Below are 26,109 nucleotides of genomic sequence, written 5' to 3'. Positions count from 1 at the left end.
GAACCTGTCTGTCCCTGTAATTTGCTTCAAGTAAAGCCCCATCAGAGCCTGAACTTTCATGAGCCAGAAGCCATGTCTTTTCCTGAACAAAACAAAGAGAGACGGATGTAAAGGCTGGGGAGTTTCGTTAATTAAAACTAGGTGCTTGGATGCGGGCGTTATATTCAATTTGGTAAATTAAGAGTACAGTATACCATGCATATCATTGGCAGGAAAATGTGTAATTGAAAATGGAGCTATGTTTGGGAATCATTTAGTTTGAACGATGTTGTGATTGATATTGATTTGGTTTCTTATCAAATTCTGGCTGGTAAAAGCTATTTAAAAAACATAGACCACCTTAATTATAAAAACTGAAGTCTTATCACAAGTGACGTGGTAGTTTTTGCTTTTTTTTAATTTGAGAAAAAAGCTTGCCATCCACAAGATGAATGTTTCCTGACGTAATGCAGTGCTAGCATGAGGGGATCGTATCGCCTCATGCGGCTCTCAACAGTGCCATGTAGAGGAAGTCTAAACTTTGCTCTCTGGATGGATGAGTGGAGTTTAAAAAAAGCTTGTTTCTTCGGAGCAGGTTCTCGATACCCATCCCCGCTCCCCACCGTCCTAACCTAGCACAACAACTCCTACTTGACACCCCCTCGTCATCATCAAAAGGAATAGTACATCTAATCCGGAATGCCAGTGCTCTCCTTTGAACAGGGCTGGGGCCCATGGGTGCGGGGTGTGAAATATGAAAGACAACACATGTCCTCATCAGAGGACAGCCGCCGCCTGGGCTTCTCAACTTGGCACACAAACACAGGACCGGAGCACCGTAACCTCGCTCCCTCTGTCTCTCTCACGCACACATGTACAAAGCAAGAGAAAGCAGGCGCCGGGGTCACGCGCCTTTGATTTTCTTCCAGATCTGCAATTTCCAGGCCAACAGGGAGCAAACGGTTTGCCAAACAAATGAAACATTCATCGTTAGAGCGCCCGATGCAGAAGGTACGCGGCTGTATCTTCTGTGTACAACTCTGTTCACATCGGAGTCACATCGCAGTGAATCCTCATCGCTGCGTATTGAAATCCCCATTAGCTTACATCAACAGGATCCTTATGATCATAGCAATATAAAGAAGATAAGAAAGCTTGCTAGAACTGGTCTCTGCCTCCCTGCTGACAAGCATTAAGTGCCATTTAGGGAACTTGTGGGTTGGGTGAAGGCGGACATTATGACCCTTCATCATCCACTAACCAGTTTAACTCTTCGCTCAGCCTTTTATGATGCTCCCTCCTTCCTAACATCAATGTAAATAAGTGTCTCATAATCTCAGTCATTGTGACGTATCGCTTGTTTTAATGGCGTTGGAGTCTGACGGGCTGGTCGGGGAACGAAAGGGTCAAGGATGGCGGAGAGAAGGGTGGGGCCGGGTCGTTGGGTGCAACAGTCACGTCCAATCTGCTCACAAAGACAATTTCTGTGCGCAGTTTTGCTCCCAATGGCAGTTTCCCCCTGCAGGCGATTGAATATGAGGGATAAAAGAGACAACCTGCAACATGCAGAATAATCCATGTACGGTTCATTCTGTTGCAGCTACGACCGGCTCACCCTACACACCGCATCCGCCAGCAGCTGTTCTGTTTTGGGAACATCTGTGGGTCGGATTCAGGTGAAAAATCTTTGCGTCCAATGCCATGAAGCTTATTTTAACCACTGATTGATTCAGCCTGACCCTGGCTCCAGTTAAGATGGAAACACATTGATAATTGCCTTGTGAGGTCAAAGGAACTTTAATAGGACAATTAGGAGTTATTACCGGCGGCTTGTCTTTGTATGTCAATGCCATTGTGCGATGCAGCGGCACAGTGAAGTACTTTTTTCTTGTCTGTGGTACAGTGTTTAGTCGAAGTGCATTAACTGGAGGTAATGAGGGTACAATTATGGCTCCTTAACCTTTAGTGAGGGAGAGGAAAAAGCCTTTGCTGTTTTTTCTTTCTTTCTTTCTCTCTTTCTCCAGAAAACAGATTATTTTCACATGTTGCCGTCGTTTGTTACCTTTGGCTGGTTTAATGTTTCCACAAGGGGCGTGTGTCACCTCACACAATTAATGCTTCGCATTTTCAGCTCGCTGGATCAGGAGGGAAAGGCGGTCTTTGTAAATATTTCAACAGTCTTTTTGCTAAACGCTCTGGTCAAATTGCTTGTTCCCTTTATTTATTTATTTCGTTTTTTTCATTGAGTGGGCACGCCACGGCGTAAGAGAATGCGTGGCGTCCAACATGAGGGCCTCTCCCACACGTGGAGCTGTCGCACAGACCCTAAAGGAAGGGTGGAGGCCGGGAACACACCACATGCTGCGACCTTTGAACCTGTCCTTGTCAAGCCCTCGACGCCAAAGGCGGGCTCGGGAGGGAGTCCCCCACTACCCCCCCCCTCCCTCCCACCAACAGATACATGTTGTACTTGCCCATGGCTAATGGCATGACACACTCTCACACAGGCGTGCGCTCACAGTAGGTGTCCTTTAGGACAGGGGTTGATGGAGGATGACAGCCCCTCAACACACACCCTTTGCCCAACCCCCAAGCAGTGGGACTTTAAATGTCTGTGAGTGTTTGTGTGTGTGTGTGTGTGTGTGTGTGTGTGTGTGTGTGTGTACAGTGTTTCTTCATAAGCAAACAGCTGCTCCCTCCCTCCCTCCATCTCACTCTTCGCCTCTCCTTGGTCCTCTCACCGTTCTAACCTGTCTATCCATTTGAAGGTAACAAGACTTTGCACTTTGCAGCTCCCCACTGCCCCCCTCCCTCCCCCCCCCCCCTCTCTCTCTCTCTCTCTCTCTCTCTCTCTCTCTCTCTCTCTCTCTCTCTCGCTCTCATATGGGTCTCAATAAGCTAATGCTGCAGCTGTCCAATGGCCAAGCCTCCAACCTTGCATTCTTTTTTTTTTACTTTATTGGTAAAGAGGCTGGTTTTTGGCCACAGATCAGGAGAGAGAGAGAGAGAGAGAGAGAGAGAGAGAGAGAGAGAGAGAGAGAGAGAGAGAGAGAGAGAGAGAAAGGGAAATGAGTGGCGTGGAGACTTGAGCTGAAAAGCTTTGCTCCCCCCTCTCCACTGGTTACCAAGGAATCAACAGGGTGCTAAAAGCACTCAAGGGGTTTTTTAGAGATGGGGGAAGTGGTAGATCCAGAATGATGGAGAGAGAGGAGAGGGAGAGTGGAGGGGCACAGAGAGATGGGTGTATATTTAGCCCGTGCCTCTCCTCTGCTGTCACTCAGTGCACAGCGTTGCCACTGACATGAGGACAGACAACAAGTGGGCTGGCAGTGGCTATAAAAGGAGGTGGCTTCTCCGACGGCCTGCGGTCACAAGGAGACACCGACCCCTGCAATTCTGACTCAGCTATCAGCCACAGCAGAGAGGACTTCATTTCAGTTATTTATCATATTCAGGCTCATGTGCTTTGACGTTTTAATTTGTTTTAAATGAATCAAAACAAGACACTTACAAATCCCTGAGAGTAGGACGGGCGTGTGATTTTTTAAAGCAGGATGTTCTGACTGCTCGTTTCCCTTTAGAGGTGCGAAACATTTGTGAGTTTTTCCACAAAAGAACATGACGAATCCTGTCATATCTGAAGTAGTGCAATTGTTCCACACACGTCCTTGGAAGGAAAGTCGATACCTGAATTGGGAGCGTGGAAGGCGGATCGCACTTGTTTCAAGAAGAAAACAGTGAAGTTCTTGAAACAAGTGATGATCTCCCCCTGTTTTCAGATTTCCGTTGGCTGAGTTTGCTCACCCTTTCCTCTCACTCCCAACTCCTTTTCTCTCCTCCGCTCACTCGGGTTTAGCGCCCTCTCCTGAAACGTCTTTCTTTTAGCTCCTCTTCCCTTTGGTGTCATTTTCACCGTTTCCTTTCAGCTTTTCACACCAATCTTCCGTGATATAGCTGACAAGAAATATCACCTTTCTCTCGTGCTGCTTTCTTGGCCATTTCACCTGTCACTTTCGCGCGCTCACAAACCGCTCGCACTGTGCTTTTGGCCGAGTGTGAATGAAGAATCTCTTTACCTTGGTGATCTGACAGTGAAACTCTTTCCTCGTTCTCGGCCTCTCCTTTGTTCCATCACATGACGCGGCTCTAGTTTTCCTTATGTTTCAGCAGAAAGACGCTGAGCGGGAACCCGCGGCCGCTTTCCACTTGCCAACTAACAGACAGGAGATTGTTGCTGCGAGCGACTGAAGTTAATTACACGTCACTTTCTGTGATGATACGCTGTGAGTCAGCGCCCCTCTCGGATCACTCTGTTGTCTAATGAGACAAAGACATCACGCACCATCGCCTCCTTCTCTACGAGTATGAAATCCTTTTTTTTGACCACAGTTTCCGACAATCCCGTCAAAAAGCATATACTTATATGGTCTTCTATTTATGCTTGTCCAATTTCACAGACCTTCCCCACTCTGCGCCCTCATGTCTTTATTCATGGACCCCGCAGGTGGTCTGGTCCTTTGTGGACATCACATATGTGTATATATTTTAAAAAAATGGAGCCAACCCATCAGGGGGGTTTTCCCAGAAAGCTTTGTGAATAACGGGCCCCCGGGAGGCACCTGGGACACGTAATTAAAGGCTCGCTGATTGACCGAGTCATTTTCACACCAAATGGTTAAAGAGGGGAAACAGACAGGCGGGGTGAGTCCAGGTCTCTTAAGGTAGAGCGCTGATGGAAATGTCATGGCCACGCTCTTAAAAATAAATAGAGGAGAGAGTCCCTCTGTGTCACGGCCGCGTGCCACCAAAGATATCCGGGGTTCTGAAAATGGGTTGAATTTCCATAACGACACCAGGATGGCACAAGACCTGTTTGGATGTGGCTGACATTTCAGCATAAGAGAGAAAAAGAGGACGGTTAAATGCAGGGGTGGAGTGGGGAGGGGTGGGGGGGGCAGTGGCTCATAAAGCGCTTCAGCAGACCCTCCCGAAGAGCCTATGCTAACACACACACACACACACACACACACACACACACACACACACATTATAAGTTACTACTTATGGGACTGGAAGCAGAAAGTGAAATTACCTTGTCCTTTAAAATGTGAAAAGTTGATGCTCTTCCTGTAACTTGCCTTCGACAGATGATTAGTAGAAATTGAACACTGTGTTATTAGATGTGTCTCCTCCCCAATTCTACATGCAGCATGTCAGCACCGCTTGTGTAAGTACCGTGCTCAACCTGTACCGCATGAAGAGAGCTCAGATAAGGATTTTTCAAGCCATCAAGGAAGGAGCGCATGAGGCTGCTCTCTTTCCCAGAGCCTAGTTAAGTCCTCAGACGTCTGGCCGGCCTGTAAAGGCCACCGCCTCCCGGCCCCGCTGCCTAATGGCCCTGGAGGAAGATGAGTAAATAAAATGAGGAGCACGGAAGAAAACAAATGACAGCGGGCGTGACCACTTTCCTTCACTCCAGACCTGATCACATCACCGCAAAAAGAAACCCTGGCAGCCGGTGCCCCGCCCCGCCCCGCCCCGCCCCGGGCCAGACCTGATTGATTGAGCAGGAGCAATCGATCAGGGCCACTTTGCCACTGCGGTCGCTGAAGTTTTCTGGCCGGGGAAGGTTGTTTCTGTGGCGGCATCAGCGCCGCCGCCTGTGCTCTGCTGAAAGTCTCTTTTGATTTAGAATCGGGGCTGTTACTTGTTCCTGCAGGTAATTGGATTAAAAGCCAGAGGAGAGATATAGGCAGGAGAGAGGGAGATGCAGGCACTGCCAAAAATAAATAATGACATTGAGAGTGTGAGTCTTTTACTTTGCTGGAACAGTCTTTTTAATGATTCATCCTGTCTTCTTTTTCTCTCTGTGTAGGAGGAGGAGGATGAAGAGCGAAGGAGACACGAAAGGAGGATTGAAAGGATAGAGCCAGTAGGGAGGGCCGACTCCTCATTGGAGCATGGGTTCAGTCTAGCGTGAGTGATCAACAACCACAACCCCCACAATCACCTATATGTCACACATGCTTTGGGTCGCTTCACCAACATTTTTTAAATATATTTTCGTTCACTCGTTCAGGTATCTACTGATGTTTTGATCTTCTTTGGGCAGATAAGAGGAATCCTTCTCAGATATATATCTGCTGCCATGATATGGTGTAAATGGATACCATGGCAGTGTTCCTGTTTTCATCTTTATACTGTAGAATAGTCCCTGTTGAACAGTTACACGACTGTAGTTGTGTGGTTCAATGCACGGCAATACTCAAAACCTGGTCAGATAAAACACAAACCATCGACACGTCTGGATAACACCACATATCTTCATAACATAGTTATCTTGACCTTTTTAATTTTTCCCTGTGATATCAGAAATGTTACACTGCAAATCAACATCTTATCAGTGGCAAGGACACAAGCTACGTGCTACCTGAACACGCCCACCTCACCACATGACAAAGACTACAAAGTGAACGTAATGGCCACGCCTTCCTCCATCAACATCGTCACACTCATCTGCATCACACGCTTGTGATCATTTGTCTTCACGTCTTTATCTACACAAATGAACCTTCTCCCCGTCCCCCCGCCTCTCTTCCACACACGTTTTTCAATTAATCCATTCACTTTTAGCACAACAATCTGATCTTAATCACTTAATTGGAGTCTCCATTTGGGTCCCTAATCGACCCTGAGGTCCACCAGCCTGACTTTGTAATGAATGACTTTGCACAGACAACACAATGCAGCCTCCACTGCTAAGGCCGCACCAACCCCCGTCCCATACATCCCATCAAGGTCTTGTCATGTTCGACTGTGTCGTCTTTTATGCCCTGCTTTTCTGCATCTTCTTGTCATTCTCGTCATTGTCATTTTCTTGTCGTCGTTGTGTTATTCACGCGTGTCTCCCCTCGTGCCTCCTCCCTCTTCTCGTCCCCTCGGCCTCATCCATCATCGTCCTGCAGAGGCCTGCTCAAGCCGGTCGAGGTGTCCAATGGAGGGGGGCCCCTGGGGATCCACGTATTGCCCCTCAGCTCGCAGGATGCCAGGTAAAAGAACGGGAAATCTGAGCAGTGATGCATCTCAGTGTCCGACAAAAGCAAGTTAGCTTTAGCATCTCTTGCATCTTTGGTTTTGAAGCCCCATGGATGTTGCTTATCATTTCACTGTTACTCCTCCTTTCACTCTCTTTTGGTACTCTCTTTTTTTACATGTTTGCTCCAGGCTGTCTTTGCCCTGACTCTGATTTTTCAGGCCATATTTTTTATTCTGTTTCTGTGAGTCTCACGGTTCAAACACCAGGCCAATGCCCAGCAACGCACACATCCAGAAGCTCCTCAGCCCCCAGTGGGAAGGAGAACAGATGACGAGCAGCTTTGCTCTTGACTGCAAAGTTTTTCCAAGTCGCGTTGCACTTTTCTTTTATCCTCGCCCGTGTCCTCAGCGATCACAGCGATGCCCACAAAACTTTGAAGGTGATTCTGACCGCTTTTTTTCCTCCTTTTTTTAAACCATGTGGTGTGTCGATGACAGGGGACAAGAGGAGGAATGCATCCCAGTTCACAGTTATTCCAGCGAAATAATAAAGGGCAGAGGAAGTGGCCAGATGTAATCAAACTAAAAGCTTGTGTATAACACTGATTCCCCGCTGCATGCCAAGGGACTGGCACACCCCCAAGGTGAATGTGACTACTCAGCGCAGGGAGAGGGAATGAAGTGAAAAGACAAAGTGAGGAGATGGAACGGGATGACATTTGAGAGAGAGAGAGAGAGAGAGAGAAAGAGAGAGAGCGGGGGGGGGCTGTCATTGAAGATTGCTGCGTGTCATTTCTTTGGGACACTAATCCCATTGCTGTTTATAACCAAGTGTCAGGAAACTATATTTAGCTTTGACCTCGTGCGATTGACTTCCTCAGAAGCTGTGACACTTCTGAGTTAATCCTGAGTCAGAGGAGGGAAGCGACGAGTCATAATGAGTGGCGCCAAGCAATATTGCTAAAATTAAAGTTCAAATCCAGCTCTTTATTAGCTATTATACTCCAGCTCCTCTGTATTCCGACAAAATGAAACCGCATCTTGCAAGAATACAGCAGTACCGCCGCATGGCTGTAGTCAGTTTCTTCCCCATCAGCTAAGGTCGGCACTAATAGCCGTCAGAGCCTTCAATTAACTTCAGACATGATAAGACTCAGCGTCTGGTCAGTGGGACGATGCTAATGGCCCAGCCCAGCTCTTTCCTGTGTGCCGTACTCTAAGACAGGAGGCATTAGGCTCAGCGGGCTGTCATTAGTGTCTAGACCAGGGCCACAGGGGTCAGACAGCCGGCAAAGCAGACGGCAAACAAGCAACTGCAGGCGCATTCTGCTCCACCGTACTGACATGAAGTGGGCACACAGCTGCAGGAGAGAGCTCAGAGGCACAGTCACTCCTGCAGACACTGTCTCTCTCTCTCTCTCTCTCTCTCTCTCTCTCTCTCTCTCGCTCTCTCTCTCTCTCTCTCCTGCAAACACACAGATCCGTACCTGCATGAACTTACACCCATACAGTCTGTGAACAGTCCTGCCTGACACTGAGCAGCGTGTTCCCACACAGGCTCTCGCACACATGCACACAGTTAGTGCTGCTACTTTGAATGCTCTGTACACAACAACTACTGTACGTCTGTACACACACACACACACACACACACACACACACACACACACACACACCCCTCACAGATGCATTCTTTGTTTAATGAACTTCTCAATCCATGACTAGTTTCAATTGTAAACAAACTGCGGACATAATTGCCGCGCATAAATGGATCCTGATTGGATTATTATTTGATTAAAGGCAGTGGATGGGAGCAGGTGGCCTCCTTCAAATCACTCCTCAGCACCGCTGCCCGGCCACAAGATGGAGTAAATCCATACAACGAAGCCCAATGCGGAGGCTTGTGTTTAAGGAGCAGTGCGACTTAGTATTTTTGTCAAAAGTTTGCAGAAAATTGTCGAGCTACAAACTTCGTGTGCTCATATCTGACACCTAATTAATTCACTGACTCGCAGCCTGAGAGAGGGCCATTTAGATTTTGCTTTAACCTTCCTCTTTTCCCCAAGAACTTGATAAATATCTACATAAAAAAACACACCAGATGAGACAGAATTGAGAGGGCGGCAGTGCATTACAGTCATCACAATAATAGTGCTTTTACTATATCATCATCTTCTTCAAATCTCTAAAAGATGCCGCTTTATCCAGCAATCCTCCCTGCTGCTGCTTTGAATACTGATCAGGGATCAACCGAAACTCCTTCATCTACTGTGTCTGGCTTGCTACCAGATCAGAAGTCATTAGAGGGTGTCCATGCTGTAATCTCCATTCTCAATACTTTGTTTTCAAGCTGCCAACACTTATGGAGATAAAGCGCAATCATGTCCGCTTCCGCGCCGCCCGCAATTACTCTCTGTTCAACACACTTAAGCTGACCTGGCTCAGCCGGCTCAGTCCCCGAGAAAGAGGGACGGGCCTTTTGTGATCTTTAATTTCCACTCGATGCTGAGCCATTTACCCCCATTGAGGGGCCGAGACGAGTCTGCGGCGAGAGCGTGGATGTCCACGTTATGCAGCCAATTAGGGCAATGTTCCGAGAGTGGCCCTGTTTGGATGAAATGCTAAAGAGCTTCGCAAAAATCTGCCCTTGACGTCCCCGGTAAACAGGGTCACAATTTAAATGTGCTGTTGTTTACGTGTCCAGTGCAACGACAGGAGGGAGCTGAAAATGGCGAAAAAGCACGTAGCTTGTGTCCTTGCCACTGATAAGATGTTGATTTGCAGTGTAATCTTGCACGTCTGAGTTTGGCTTCTGCATTCTTTTGGCTCTGATATATTTCATCATTATATTTAATTTCCCAAAAGTAAGCCCTCCAAACTTTCTGTCAGTTTATGCAAGGACACCAAACGTTTGCACTCAGTCAGTCTACCTGCTTCCTCAGGCATCCGACGCCTTAGAGACGGATGGAGTTTGTAGTTGTGCTGCGAGAGCACACATCAGATCTCTTTGCATGTGGTTATCCTCAGGGCCTAAAGCCCCAAGGAGCTCACTGATGTATTTATTTAGAGGAAAGAGTGATGGGGGATGGGGGGGGGGTTTGAAGGTAAAGGTTGCCTTCTTTTGAAGGGATTGCTGAGCTAGCGCTGCCGTGGAACTGCTCGGGTATTTATTACGGCACTGCCGGCTCTCGTCTTAAGCTCCAGTGAAGGAAAGTGCAGCGATATTCCTCTGAAGCCAACAGATGATCTCTTCGCTGTGTTGGTCTGCATCACCTCAGACAACCCGCCCGGTCATTCTCTCAAACCTGCCCACAGAGAGGCAGACAGAGTGGAGGACAGAGGGGCGGACACGGGCTGAAAGTTGTCTTCGTCATGCGGTGCTTCCACCAGGTCTTCATCTCCGCTTCAAGTTTGGAGAGTTTACTTTTGGTAGCTGTAGGGAGCAGAAGTACATTACTTACAACTGGGATAAAGTTACTTTGTGAACTTAATTACTTTCTCCAAATTCTGGAGGGGATCATCACCTCGCTTATCTATATGTTCCCTTCTTTCCCCTCCTCCGTGCCATCTTCTCTCGTCTTCTATGCTCTGTCATTAACTCTTTTAGATATACGGACGCGGGGGATAAGGCTTGCAACTTGCCTCCTGCTGTTCAGTATATTGGAAAGTGACTGTGTGCGGTGTAATTGATACAGTGCGTGTCTGAATGATGTTCCACCCGTAACACATTGTGTTATCATTTCCAGGACTCACGGCTTGCTGGTGAAGCGTCTGGAGCGCGGGGGGAAAGCCGAGCAGGAGCGTCTCTTCCAGGAGAACGACTGTATTGTCAAAATTAATCAGGGAGACATTCGCCACCTGCGCTTCGAACAGTAAGCTCTAAAGTTGACCCTCTATGGTTGCACTGCGCTCTAACTACTCGGATCATTTCAGTCGGCCCCCGTCTTGTCAGGTTCTCTGAATGCCATGCTGATTTTCATTTCTCCCGCTGCTTCCAAAGCGAGGACGAGAGCACCGAAAGGACAGGATATCGCTGCATCACCTCACACTGAGACGCCTGGTGCTGCACCATAAATAGTGTTGCTGTTGATATGGGGAGCATAAACTTCAGGGAGACGTGACACCTACACAGCTGCACAATAAAACTGAAATATTACTGACTTTGTTGGCCTTCCAATAATAGGTCTCAGTGACCCGCAGTCCTTCACCACCGCTTCGCCCCCCCCATGATCCGAAACCACCTCCACTCCGCTCTCAATTCATTTCCATCGATTCATCGCTCCCCTTCATTTCCTAAAGTGGAATGAAGATATAAGCCCGTGACTTTCCCACCCATATACCCAAAGCCACACTTCTCCCTCACACACACACACACACACACACACACACACACACACACATATGCCTGACATATGCACAGCAACACTGAGCTATAACGTCTTATCTACACTCGTGTGTGTGTGTGTGTGTGTGTGTGTGTGTGTGTGTGTGTGTGTGTGTCTGTGTGTGTCAGGCTGAGAAATAGATTGCTTCTCCTCCAGGCTGCCTTTTGAAGGCAGTGTACAGGGGATCTGCTCGGCTCCTTATCATCCGCTCCTCCACAGGAAGAAATAGCCTGGATTCCTGCTAACGAAGGCCCCGCCCACAGTCCTACTGGTCTGGACACAGTCATCTGAAAACCACTGGGCTTAAAGCCATTCTGCTGGATAGTTGACAGAAACTAAGTTTGGAACCCCTCTGTGTTCAGAAGTAAAGTCAGAGACTAGACATTCATTTCTTGGACAAATATATATATATATATATATATATATATATATATATATATATATATATATATGTATATGTATATGTATATTATTCAGGCCAGGCATGTTGACAATTTTATAACCAGAAACATTTGTGATGAAATCCAGACTAGCACGGTTACCTGGCCACATTATGTTAATGTGTTCATCCGAGCGTGCACAAAGCCAGTAAGGTTTTCTGTTTTTTTCTTCTTCTTTTTTTTTTTTTCCAAACGATGGTATTGTCATTTGTAAACATCCCAGTTTCCTTCCAAAGCCTTCTCTACTGTGAAAGAGGCTTACAAACCAAATCCACTAGGGAGTGATGTTTTTTGGCTTCTCCCCCCCTCCCCTGCCAAACACCAGCTCCTCACTGGCATCCAAATGCATATGGTGTTTAGAATTCTGCATGAAAATTAGGTGAAGGAGCTAAACTTTCCACCCCATCTGCCCCCCTCTCCCCACCCACCCCCATCCCCACCCGCCCTCGCTCTCTCATCACTTCCCCCAACCCCACCCCTCCTTGATTGTGCGCCTCACAGAGCGACGATTTAAAGTGATAGTCTAATCTCCTTGGATTGTTTTGCATGGGTAAATATTTTGAGGCGCTTAATCTAACTGAATGTAATGACGCATTGATGGGGTAATTTATTATTCAATCAGGCTCGCGTGGAGGCTGATTACTGGAGTGATGGCACTGTATATGTGCAGGTGGGAACATTGGCGCGCAAACACGCACACACACGCACTCTTGCTCACTCAGTCATCAGTCCTGAGTGTGCGCACGTGAGTGATTTTTGTAAATTACCATAAGAATAAAAGATGGGAGAGGCCAAATCCCGGCGGAGTGGCTCGGCACGGCGTGTGCGCCTCGCCTCCACATTCGGATGAAGTGCTGTCTGTTGTGGCAGAAGCGGCTTAGCGGCTGTCGTTTGGGTAGAATCAGCATGGCATTACTGGCGTGGTAATGGGGGCCTGGAAGCAGGAGCTGGGATCGTTGCAATCCAGAATCCCACCGCGTCTCCGGCCCCCTTATGCTGCAGCGTGGCCCGCCCCTGGCCCGGGCTATCTATATGCTAAGTGCCACCGGCAAACCAGACTAAACAATCCTTGCGTCTGGGAATCATGTTGAGCCTCTTGTCTTGGCTTATTTGCCACCCCCCCCCCCCCCACAACAAAAAAAGCCACATGAGACTGAGTGTGTGTTTTGGCTTTGTTCTTCTCATTTTGTGCGTAAAGAGTGAAGTGTGTGTCTGCTTACTTTGGAACCTCATTGTCTGGAAAGCTTCCTTGATGCATGATTCATCATCTCTGCTGTGATTGTTTAGTCCACTCATGTCCAGACACAAACACACAGACTGCTATACTGTAGAGAGCCTCAGATACCTCTTTACTTTATCTTTCATGGCATAGCATAGAATACATACTGTTTCATCACTGACTCACCCTTCTTATCTCATTTCTGCCTTGATGCTAGTAATTATAGATAATGTAATTTCCATCCTCCGTTGCTATGTGGTGAGTCGCCCTGCGATTAGCCACGCCAACCTTGACTCTCGCAATCGCCTCATAATATAGCACCGAGTAGCCTTCCTTATCCTTCTATATCCGTCAAGCTGTGATAGCATAATTGTACTTGTATCTCTTATCGTGTTAAAGCTGCTTCATTTTTCTCTGCATCACCTCCAGAGCCCAGAACATTTTCAAGCAGGCCATGCGTGGCCCGGTCATCCTCTTCCACGTGGTCCCCGCAGCCATGAAGAGGCAGTACGAGCTGCTGACGGCCCAGACCGAGCTCAGCCCGCCACAGCTCAACCGAGTCCGCTTCAGCCAAGTCTCCCTGCAGTCGGGGGATCGGTCCAGTCTGGTGGGGGGGCCGATGCCCAGACCTGGACCACAACCAGGCCTCAACCACGAGTAGGTTTTAAGAGTTACCGCGTGTATTCCTATCCAGCATAGTGTTGATGTATCCATGTGTACAGCCTCACAGAGTTAGAGAGCTAGACGGAAGCGACACACACACACACACACACACACACACACACACACACACACACACACACACGCACACACACACACACACACACACACACACACACACACACACACACACACACACACACACACACACACACACACACACACACACACACACACACACACACGCACACACACACTCACTCACACTACCATGAACCATGACAAGGCTCAAGTTCCCAGTGAAGGCAATTCTGTTTTAATTACGCCGGTCAATGACTTTTTCTTCGTATGTTCACTGCGGATCCATCAATGTTTAAACGCTACTATAAAATGCCGCAGGGCAGTTTAATATTAATTTCTACCTGAGGACTCAAAGTCCACGTCGCTGATCATCTTGTTAAAAGACCATTTCATCTGCTTGTGGTTACTCTTCATCTCTGTAATGGATTTGGCCCGATTCCAGAAAGCTGAACATGTGCGTGTTTGTTAAGTAGGGCTTTGTCTACATGTGTATAGTCTTAATGTTAATCATATACATTCATGAATCTTCTCTACATTCCCTGTTTGTTACATTGAGTCAATATGTAATGTCTATACTCCCCACGAAACGACACATCATTATATTGATGATGATATGTATATGCAGGAGCACAAAGGTTTGCACCCTGTCCTCCAAATATTGTTTTTCTCTTTTCAAGGCAACGGTTCTCGTTCACACTTGCCTGAGGGAGATCTTGTAGATCGGAAAGTTGCTTTGAAAATAAAACAATAAACTATTTATTCAGAGCTTCACAGTACAAACAACAAGTTTGACATTGACAAGAGACAGAAGATACAGAATTCACTCAGAACTTTCACCAAATAAAACCCCACAAGCAATTTGTCAGCCAATGAATTCCATTAACAAAATTGATGTACAGAGCAGGGCCGTTTCAGGCCGACACGTCTGTTGTCCTAAGCCGCTGTTACCAATAGTATTTCTGATAGTGACACAGAAGTCCCTGTGACCACCACTGCTGTAATGTTTGATTAAATTAATTCAAGCCACAGTTTCAACACCATCCAGGCCTTGAAAGTATTCAATGTATTTTTCGCTCGAGCATCTCACACAACCGATACGCTGTCGTTGTAATCCATAGAGCTGTCTGCAGTTCCCTGTGCAACGCTTCATGACTGTTTAACACTTCCTTTGAACAGAAACTGTCAGTCCCGCTGTGACTCTGCTGTCCACCGGCTGCTATCAGCTCACTGACTCTCCTCCTTCCGACATGAGAAGACGTGCTCCGTTGTAATAACCGTTATACGTGTAAGAGGAAGAATAGTTATACGTCCATACCTCCTGTACAAACATGCAGATGTCTTACCCAGGCGTGCAAAGGAAATAGAGGAAACATGTCTAACCTGTAGAGAAAACAAGAGTAGTGAGTCATCAGCCCGTGATGGTATAAAACAGGCAATAAAATATGTTTTCAAAAATTGTAAATCATGAAAGGTCCTTGAGCATACAGTCATAAATGAGCACAAGTATTAAAGGGATGGGTCCTGCAATATGCAGGATTGGCTTTGAATAAACAGACAGGCAGACACAGATATGCACACACACACACACGCACACACACACACACACACACACACACACACATACATACATACATACACACACATGCCAACGAGCGACAAATACATGCTCTCTTGATGGACTATAATATGATGATAGTGTTTTGTTTTTTCTTGTTTGAGCTGCTGTTGAAATGTTCACCTACTTGTAAAAAGAAGAGTGTTGGTGAAACACAAATCAAACCGAGAGCTCTGTCCTGCTCTTCAGCCACCAGGGACCCCTGGCAGGAAGCACCCCCGAGCCGAGTCGGCGCTACGCCACCTTGCCCCACTCCTTGGTCGCCAGGACCTCTTCAGTCACCTCACCCTCCCTGCAGCGCAGGATCAGCACAAACCTGTCCGCCAGCTCCTACGTAAAGAACAAAGGACGCAGATTCAACATCCAGCTGAAGAAGGGTAAGGACTAGCAGACAAATGAGTGCACGCTTGTTGAAGTGAGAATCCTTCTTTCCATTTTAACGAGAATAATACTAAAAAACCTTTTGACGACACGGACTGGTGAGCGACTCTGTGTTCTGCCCGTTTATACAAGAGATATTAGATCACTGCTTTCCTACTAACAAGTGTTTTAATGTTTTAAAAATGCGCTACAAGGCTAAAGCTACTGTTCTGCACCATCCAGACAACAATATGTTCCTGAAGGAGCCAATTTGTGAAGCTAGTGGCGTCGTGCGTCACTGTGATTGACACCGCTGTTTAATAGCGATGAGATCAGTGATGGGAGAATGTATTTATTATTCAACCTCAGCCAGCCCTCATTTTCCCTTAGAATAGGGCCCAGAAGGAACTGACAGTGGTTTGACTTTGCTTGCAACCAGTCAACTCAGTCACTTAATTCACAAATTACATCCACTCTCTCATCAGAGAGATGTAGAAGCGCTCAGTGTAACGGATAATGTTACAGCATAAAAGTGTGCCGGCTCTGTTTCGCAGGCTTCTCTGGTTCTCTACGAGCCAGATCAAGCAGCTTCCTGCATTTAATTACACTTCAAGGTCCATGATTCATTTAATGTTGCACAGGGTTGGACAAACAGAAAGCAGTTTTAGTTTCTTTCTTTCTTGTATTTTTTTCTGGTGGTGTGGAGGATGAGGTGGAGTTGTGGCGTCTCACAGCCTGAGGAGAGGAAGTATTTCCACAAACATACAATTATACTATTTTGATCATTAAGTAGCTGATGTGACAACCATAAAGTAGTTCATCCTACAAGGGGAGAGCAGATGAAAATTACACTTGTCTTCTCTCTTCCTTTGTCTGCCTCAATCCCCACGTTCCACTCCGTCACCGCGTTACTTTACCGCCTCGTCGTCAGCATGCATTTGTTTCCACCGCAGTAAACAAAAGGTCAAGGGAGGGACAACGTTCAGTCCTCCAGAGAATATAAAAAATAAACTCTACTTGCGTTTTTTTTAATGAGCAGAGTTTGTGGTTTGATGCACTCAGGAAATATTAAGATTTTACAATCAGTCCGCTTCCAGCTGAGGTTGGTGTGTTGGTGGACGTGGACAGATCTTTGATCTTAGCCAACCACTGTGGTGGGGTCACTGCCAGACCTCATCTCATTTTCATCACTTCTCTACTTCATATGAATTGTAAAAGGGACCGTCGCTGAGGTGACTCTCCTACTCTCTTGCTCTCTGTTCTGCTCTCTTTCTCTCTCTCTCTCTTTCCTCATCCTTTTTTTTTTCTGTCGGAGGGAGCAGATGTTAAGTCGAGTGCTGGCACCGAGGCTTCAGCGGCGAGCTTCAGGGAATAATGCAGCAAGTGAGGGCAGCAGCGCAAACTAAATGCAACACGCTCGGGAGAAATGTCGTCACAAGCTGCTCTAATATGTTTGCCGAGGCTCCCCGAGCGCCGCCAGCACAGTTCCAGAGTTGTATACAATGTGGGGCTGGAGTGCAAGTCAAATATTTTTGGGGTTTTAACTGCGATGAAGTTCTTCTGGGGCTGTGGCCGGGGCCATGCTGGTGGCGCTCCAGCAGCTCCAGAGACCGATGCCAGTAGTTTAGTTTCTTTCCTCTAGCCACTTTATGTTCCAATTCAACACCAGTCATAACTCTTAAAACTACACTCTTGCCCAAGAAATGGTCTCTGAGATTATTGCTGGTGATTTAAATGGGGCTGACTGGAATAGATGTGCCTTGCTTGTAACCCGCGAGCCATTCGTGAACTCCAAATGGAGATGAATTATCGTCCAAACGCTGTTGAAATGAAAATTTTACTGAGCACTTAAAATCCGGCCGAGTCGAGGGAAGTGTGACCCCTGAAATCCATTTTGACGGTTTCGTTTGATTACCATCAGACTTCACCACTCCTAATGTACTTTTTCGAAAAGGCTTCAGCAGTTTTGTTGTTGACTTGTTGTAATTGTTGTGATTCGGCCTAAGTGGGCCTGAGTTCCGAGTGGCAGGAGCAGATCTTGCTTGGCAAATTAACAAGAGTGCCCTAATCAAATACTGCAGCCCGAAAAGGACATACGCACCCCATTAAGTCATTCTAATGTGCCTCAGCCTCTCCTCATGTTTGCTGTTTAATTGGCTTATTGGAGCCAGGATTCCAACTAATCCAGAAAGGATACAATTACTTTTATCCTGGTCTCCTATTACCCAAAATAAAGACGTCAGTGGTTAATTACTGCAGGCCTATTAGAGATGCATTCTCCTAATTACGTGATTGGGGGCCCTTAATGACGGGATCTGACAATGGGCAGGAGTTCTTATTCCGCTCATTAGGCTGTGTGAACCAGAAGAGGGGGGTCACAGTGGAAAGGGGAAGAAAGACAGGGATGTAGAGGATTTGAACGGAGCACTATAATGGATCTGAACCCGTTGCACGGAGGTAGAGGAGGACTGGAGGAGTGATGACCGATGCAGCCTTGTTTAAACATCTGCAAAGTCACACGCTCACCTTTTTGGTCAGAAATCCAGTCAGTCTTCTCTAAAGTTTAATAAGTAGGACACTGACGCGTGGCGGCGATGTGACCTCGCACTAAAAGTTTGTCTTTCATGAAGACAAACTCTGCGGATTTAACGTTCAACATAAACGGCGGCAGCAGTTTCTGTCTGCTTTGCTATCGCGCCGCACTGACAGAGGAGTCGTGCCACGTCGTTATCCTCAACAGCGAAACTTTTTCACCTTCATGAGCAACCTCTTCATCACCTCCCCGCAAGTTTGCTTGTGTGCGTAAGCCGCGAGAAAGTTGCCATCCGCGTCTCTCCCCGCTTTGTGTTTCTTGTTCATCAACGCCGTCACTGTCAGCGAGGCGACAGAGAGTTCGACAGACTGCGAGAGAGACGTGGCGGGAAAAGTAGGTCATGACGAACCATCAGAGGTGCTGACAGCTCAGTGGAACGAGCTGCTACTTTGACATGAATACTAATCACTGTTGTTATCATCAGAGACGCCGCGGCTAAAAGCGCGAAACGCGTCTTTCCCATTCGACTGCTGGAAACGCCGCCGGCTAGTTTATGCATGGTGGAATATACCTCGCTGAACGCTGCTCCTAATGACTCAGCTAATAGCAGTATATAGCAGGTTTATTTGGGCTTTTTGAATATTTTATCAAAGAATAAATCGAGAAATACAATTTATTTGCCTCAACCCGTTCCCTGGCTGACATTTGAAACCATTTTTTCGCTTTTATTTGACAAATCCAGGCCTGGTCAGCAGAAAAGGTCAGGCCCGAGATCCTCTTATTTATCCGTTATTGTATTTGCCTACTTCCTCCCGACCGGTGATTCATATTCATTAGATGAACCGTAAAGGTCAGCCTTAAAACCTGAAGCAACAGCTGCTATCTTAAGTGTTTTCTCATCTTACCCCTCACTGCACTTGGAAAGGGAATGTAGCGCAGCCTCAATGGTACATCAGTAAGAATTATTACTCTTTTGATGAGCTATTGATGAGCAAATGATGAGCACTGCTTTCCACATTGTGCGACCGTTGAGCCAGCTATGTATAGTATATATATTGCCCTGAACCAGGCATGATAGCAACGATGCATGTGGACCTGCATGTGTTTTTTAGTTAAAACATCTGGCAACATGGTGGATGGATGATTGAGAAAACAGCATTTTTTTGGCTATTTACGTGTAGTGCACTACATTTTTAAGAGGGTATTGAACAGCATTTTGATACTCAAAACCATTCACTTTCCTCTGCTTATTCTGGTCCCTAACCGCTCTTTAATCCGACCATAGCGCACAACAGTGGTTTTAAAGTCCACATGCGCTTATCATAAACACTCAATTTTGGTTCATAGCATTGACTCTATATTTAGATTCTGGGGTCATTTTTACTTCTTAAATAAACGTGATACACGCCCTGATGGCAGCGATGGCAGCGCGTCTGTTGGTATTAACTATAGGACGTGCAGAACGTGGTGGAAACCCATAATTGGATCCCTGCATGGTGGTTTCTCATGTTGCAGCGGCTTGTAATGAAAAGGATCTAACTTTCAGAAATGGTTTCAAGAGTCTAGCCAGTTCCTAAGAGTCCCTGTAAAAGCATTTGATAGTTTGGCACAACCTGTTTAGGTCCCTTTTATTACAAATAAGCACAATGAGTTATAACATATTCAATCTAAAATGCAATGAAATGTAATCTTATTTTCAATTTCTTATCCAAATTATTCTATACTACATGCCGACGACATGTTTGTGACTTTTTAAAAAATGAAAGCAAGAAAACAGATGTCACTACGTTCACCTTGAGAAGCTAATATTTTGTAGTTGACATTTATGAAGTCACATGGAGGTGCTGGAGCACTTCACCAAACATAAACACCTGCAAATTATTAACTTCCCCCTCTTCAGAGAGATAGCGCTTCCACGAGGCTGTAAATCAGCAATATCACTGTTACATCACTGTGATAGCACAGCGCGAGAGCGTACAGGCTGCCAATCACTCAGCTTTACTGCTCCAGGTTCATGTTCTCCTGCAGGCAAAACGTATACCTAATGAAAAAACACTGTAAAATACCACATGATATGTCTCACCAAAATGTGTTTGTTTTCCATTACTCCCAGGTCCAGAGGGTCTCGGGTTCAGCATCACCTCCAGAGACGTACCCATTGGTGGCAGTGCTCCCATTTACGTCAAAAACATCCTTCCTCGAGGGGCCGCCATCCAAGATGGCCGATTGAAAGCTGGAGACCGGCTGCTGGAGGTGGGGCGGCACGTTCTCGCTTTTCCAACCACCAACCATCCTCGCGCGCAATCTCACAGCGTGTGCTCTGTGAGATTGCGCGCTATTTCCGAGACTAATTGCTCTTTCGCTGATATGGTTTTGTTCTGAAATTAAATCTTACAGAGCTTTTGTTAAAAATGAGTCAAACACACTGTGTTCCCCACGGCTATAACACTTCAGCTCAAGCTTTGAATTGCTGAAGAGATGTAGTTAGTTGGAAACATATTTTGATTATACTTCAATCAGACTGACGTGAAAATCAGCTAGGGTTCACTTTAGGGGGAAATAACCATGTTTAAAACCAGCTCAACTGGCTCAGTGGGTAATCTGGATAAAGGTTATGCAGATATTTCCCCCCTTCCTCCGTTAGTCGCGTTGCCGCTGAGTCTGTGTGCATTTATTTTGGTTTGCATGTGTGTGCTTACCGGAGTATTTGTGATCTGCGTGTGTGTGTGTGTGTGTGTGTGTGTGCGTGCGCAGGTCAGTGGAGTGGATCTGGATGGCAAGAGCCAGGAGGAGGTGGTGGCGCTGCTCCGAGCCACGCCCATGGGCGGGGCTGTGAACCTGTTGGTGGTCCGCCAGGAGGACTCGCTGCTGCCCCGAGAAGTGGTCAGTAGAAAGCCAGCAGCTCACACTGCAACTATTTTTGACGACTGCTGACCCACTCAGAAATGACAGTAACACATTAGCAGTCGATTGCAACACGTTGTAACTCCTCCACTTCTTCACAAGTGATGCGTTTGATACTGGAGGAGAGTGGGTTATTCTCACTAACCTTAAAACCTGAAAACATCCATTTTAGTTGAGGAAAACTGGGATTATTTTAATCCAAATGAATCTCTATGAGAATGAAATAATTGCATCGATTGTAATTGTTTTTGGTGTATATTGCAATAAGTATTCTTCACAGGGATTTAACCAGACACTCATAGTCAGTTTGTCCAGTATGTCCCACCTGAGCTCAGAGAACTCACTCCAGGAAAATGATAAAGATCAATACATACGTGTCCCATTCAGAGCAGCTGGGATATGGATTAGTCATAGTGGCTGCACAGATGTGCCTTTAACTGCTCCTTCAGCCCGTCATCTTCTATGTTTGTCTATCCTCCCGTGCTGCTGTGTCGACTGTGTATTTTAATCACAGTATTGTAATTGTCATAAGAGGTGGACAGCTGCTCCTCTCTGAAGTATGTATGCCCACAAAGTGCATCCCCTTCAAATCAATAGGATGATGAATGACAAGTGATCATTTCAAACCGTGGCTCTGAAGTCCATATGCACCTAAATATTCACCAGCCCACGAGCGCTGATCATCGCATGAACACACACACACACACACACGGCTCCAGAAGTGTCAGGGGGGACATGGACGCAACCAACACACAAACACACAGTCCACTTAATGTGATCCACAGATACATACAGCTATGGGCACAAACAGATGTTTATATAATTGCACACTTCTCTACATAGAAACACACACACAGGTTTATGGTTCATGTGCACGAGCAGACACAATCACAGCTTTTAGCGTGCGCAGACACACGCACACCATTACACACACACGTATACAGACAGCCTCAAGTAACGCACACAGGCAGCCACAAAGAGCTTTGGACGTACTCACACACACATGAACAGGCACACTGGCATGCACACACTGCTCGTACACGCGGCCTACACGCAGGGTGACTTTGGCTGTCGTGCAACAGATGGTGAGGCTGCTGCCCTCGTCCAGCCTGCGCTCACTCGCCCTGACAGCGGGCCCCGGCGTCACAGCACCTTGGCAGTCCAGGGGCCCCCGGTGCCAACCTCACTCCTACCCGTAATGCTCAGCCCGGCACCCCGACTGTTAACCCCGCCATAGGAGCCGTTCTACCTGCAGAGTGACGGCCCTCTGAGACACATTTCCTCTGCTAATGCGCCGTTTCTCCAGTGAGGAATGCTCCACTTTAATCGGCCAAGCTTCTTTCATTTTAACATCCATAATGTGGCAAATGGGCTCATACTTCACGAGTACTTGTATTGAATTAGGAGAAGCTTACGTTGTAAAATGGAAAACAAAAGAAGAATGAATGAAGGCAACTTGATGATAGTACGCATGATGTTATTGGCTGCACCGGGCTGCCTCTTGTCTCTGGTCTGCAGCCTTGACAGCAGTCGATGCTGCGTGGTTGCTTTAAAAAATGCACGGCCGCCCTGAGCTGTCGACTCATCAGAGGCGTGTGAGAGAGTCAGATGGCTGCGCTCTCTGAGCTCCTCAGGCATGACGCGATTAGAAAAAAAGAGCCCATCATAGAAACACTGTCTAACAATGTCTCTCTGGTTTTGTCTTGGTTCCCTTTGGACCTTCTACAGTACATGCTTTGGGAAAACGGCTGCTTAATATCTCATCGCTTTCAACGACAGCCTTTAATTTTGCTACTCTCCCCCTTAATGTTCCTTTTTTACATTTTTTTGGGGGGGGGGTTGTCCTTTCACACTCTTTCACATTTCCCCGCATCGCTTTCACAAATCCCAATAATCCCTACAAGTATGTTCATAAAAATCAGATAAGGAGGCCAAGGCTCTGGCGGTGACAGTTATTGCAAATAAAGCATGGAGGAAAAGCACGGCTGATAATTACCTCCTCTGTCACACACTCTGGATTTGTGCATATGTGTGCGTGTGTGTGCATTTATATATATATATATATATATATATATATATATATATATATATATATATATATATATATATATATATACATAGTTTAGTGCCAGGGCACACATAAACACACATATAGACGATCACTTTTGTGCTGTCATTTATGTAATTCCCTCAATGACATCGTGATGATGTTTTAAATTGGAGCGTGATTGACATGACAGAGAACTGCTGGCATCTGTCAACATATAGCCTTACACACGCGCATACACACATATATACACACACACACATACACACACATACACACGCAGGCAGGAGATACAGTCGTATAGAAGATTTTTTTTTGTGGTCTCGTTGACATTTGCCGGCTGATGTTTAATGTCAGCGTCGAAAAAAATCCCTCCACGTCTCCTTTTGTTTAGATGTTTTATTGTATGCCAGGCTCACAGCACGCGCCCCCGGGGGAATTAGTTTACCCTCCCAGCATGTTTGCGTTGCGTCTTTAATTACCACGGTCGGGTATATTTTGACACGCTTTCAGGAGCAGTAGCAGCAGCTCTCGATAGCTTTCAATAAATATGTACTCGCTGCAGAGAGAAAAGGTTAAATGGCAATAGAGCAGAGCGGGCGGGGAGGGGTTGTCTACGTGTCTGTCTTCGTCTGCCTGGCTACCTCTCTCTTTCCTCTCCGAGGATATCAGGAGACATTTTCAGACAGATTCAGTGTGTTGTATCAGAAAAGTAGAGCAGCTTTAACCTTTTCCCAAACACTGGACTCATCACTAAGAAGTCTGCCCTTTCATCCCTCTTTCCTCTCTCTTAAACCTTTACCATCCGTGATAATACAGTCATTTATTACATTCCTTATTGAAGGGATTTTCTTTTTTTTTTGGTTTCTTTGGTTCTGTCGTGTTCAACAAGTTTGGTTCTACGGGACGAACCCTTTGAGCTTCAGGTCATAAGACAGAGGAGGCGAGAGACGAGCCAGAGACAGTCGCTCTCTCTGAGCGCTCAGCTCAAGCCTTGAAGACGCGTGAGGCGCTGATCAATGGCTGCGAGAAAAGAGTCGCTTTGTACTGTGTTATTCCTTCATTTGACAGCTGTGGGATTTCCAATCAGTGATCTTTAGGCAGGGAGCACGTCAAAGGGATTGCTGCCCCCTACGGGTTTGGAGGTTAATTCATCACTCGTATAATAAGAGGGGGCTGTTATGAAAAAGGTACCTTGGTGAAAACTCAGATGGAGTGACTCAGGTGCTTTGTAATCTTTAGATAACTTTGTGAATGATCTCTCAGCGCTTGTGTGTCTTTACGCCTTTGTAATCTTATTAGAGGGGAAAGGAACTAGTGAAAGACTTCATCCGACACAAAGGGCTTAGGGAATGGGGTTCGACAGACAAGGGTCATTTAAATGGATGGTTATCAAAAAGAAATCATTATTTAAATATTAATCCTTTGTAGTTATTCGGGAGTAATACTCAAAGCGAATGGTGTTTGATGCGGCCTCAGCTCTCCCTCTCTCGCATTATCCCTGACCGGGTGACACTGACCACAGCAAGGCTCGACAGCATTACAGAGCAACCCCAGACACACAAACACAAATTCCCACACGGAGGCAAGAAGGGCACATTTAAGCACATTTAAACACGCACACATACAGCACACACTTCCCACGCAAAGCCGCTGGGTGTTATTTATTGTTGGCATTTATCTCCCAGCATGCAGCACTGTTTGTGCTCACAGATGCTTTGAGCGACGTCCAGGCCCTCGGTCCACATCGGACAGCTTCGCGGAGTGGAGATTTTTTTTTCTTCTTTTTTTGATACAGCTTCCCTTTTTTTCCTCCTGTAATAACCAAGTCGAATGTCACGCCTCACAAGCAGCGACAGCGGTCAGGACACAAGGAACCGTTCCTGCCTCCTCTTGAAGATGTCCATGCACACGCTATCACTCCACCTGCCGCGGTGCCATTTCATTTAGAGCAGACACAGAAAAGCAAAGGCAGAGGAACCTAATCTGTGACCGGCAGTTTCTTACATAAACAATGACTTTGCAGGAAATATAGTGCCGGCCTGCCGCTGGCAAATCATTTTAACTCGTTCTGAACCCTGCGCTACGTGTAAGTGAATCAGCCCGTTGGGTATGCTGCTGTATCGGCATGACTCTCAACTCCTCATCACACACACACACACACACACACACACACACACACACACACACACACACACACACACACACGCGTAAGCATGCGCTCAATCATCCCTCTAAACATATTTTAACCGACACCACAAATGCTAACCCACTCAGTGTAAAAAGCTGACACACAATATGGGCTTGATGAGTCACATATGCTCAAAAGCCATAATCGCGTTGTCCCTGCGTGCCCTTACACCATCCCCTGACCCTTAGATGAGCAGCATTTTTTATTTCCAATGGAACCGTGGACCGTGGAGAACAAATGGGCTTGTGAAGCTGCTGTTGTAACACTGAGGACCACATAAGAGCAATTAAACAGTACATTAAAATCCCCTCTTTACGATCATATCACACTTGTCACTGATCCATTAGTAGCTATATCTGCCAAGCAGTGAGAATCTTAATTGCACAATTAATTCCAGCCCCTGATTGATGTGACCGCCAGATTTATGGCCCGTGCGGATGCCGGGTTACGCGGCAGAAATATGTGTGACAGTGTTGCTGACAATTATAGCAGACTAATGGCCTGTTTCATAAGTGCCAACCCTGGTGGCCTGGTTTAAAATCCTGGCCGCCATGTTTTTACCAGCGGACTGTAATTGAGGTATTCACGGGCCCTCCATCTGCAGTTCAGTTGCTTTTGCTGGAATCCTATTTATATGAGTCTCTGAAATCATTATATATA

At 46.5% G+C, this 26,109-nt stretch overlaps 1 protein-coding gene across 1 annotated transcript in view; it reads left to right on the top strand.

The window, feature by feature from the left end:
- Positions 1-26,109, top strand: part of LOC137789064 (partitioning defective 3 homolog) — a 307,879-nt gene that overhangs the window by 134,536 nt on the left and 147,234 nt on the right. Inside the window, exons 7-13 of the mRNA XM_068582319.1 lie at positions 5,864-5,955; positions 6,945-7,028; positions 10,761-10,886; positions 13,488-13,715; positions 15,604-15,791; positions 20,421-20,560; positions 21,062-21,190. Coding sequence (XP_068438420.1) covers positions 5,864-5,955; positions 6,945-7,028; positions 10,761-10,886; positions 13,488-13,715; positions 15,604-15,791; positions 20,421-20,560; positions 21,062-21,190 — 987 coding nt within the window. The remainder of the gene's footprint in view (positions 1-5,863; positions 5,956-6,944; positions 7,029-10,760; positions 10,887-13,487; positions 13,716-15,603; positions 15,792-20,420; positions 20,561-21,061; positions 21,191-26,109) is intronic.

Source organism: Clinocottus analis, unplaced genomic scaffold (assembly GCF_023055335.1).
Source record: "Clinocottus analis isolate CAN_PGR_092001 unplaced genomic scaffold, fCliAna1.0.p SCAF_18, whole genome shotgun sequence".
NCBI classification, from domain to species: domain Eukaryota; kingdom Metazoa; phylum Chordata; class Actinopteri; order Perciformes; family Cottidae; genus Clinocottus; species Clinocottus analis.
The sequence above is the reverse complement of the archived record's forward strand: the minus strand, read 5'-3'. Positions and strand labels throughout refer to the sequence as shown.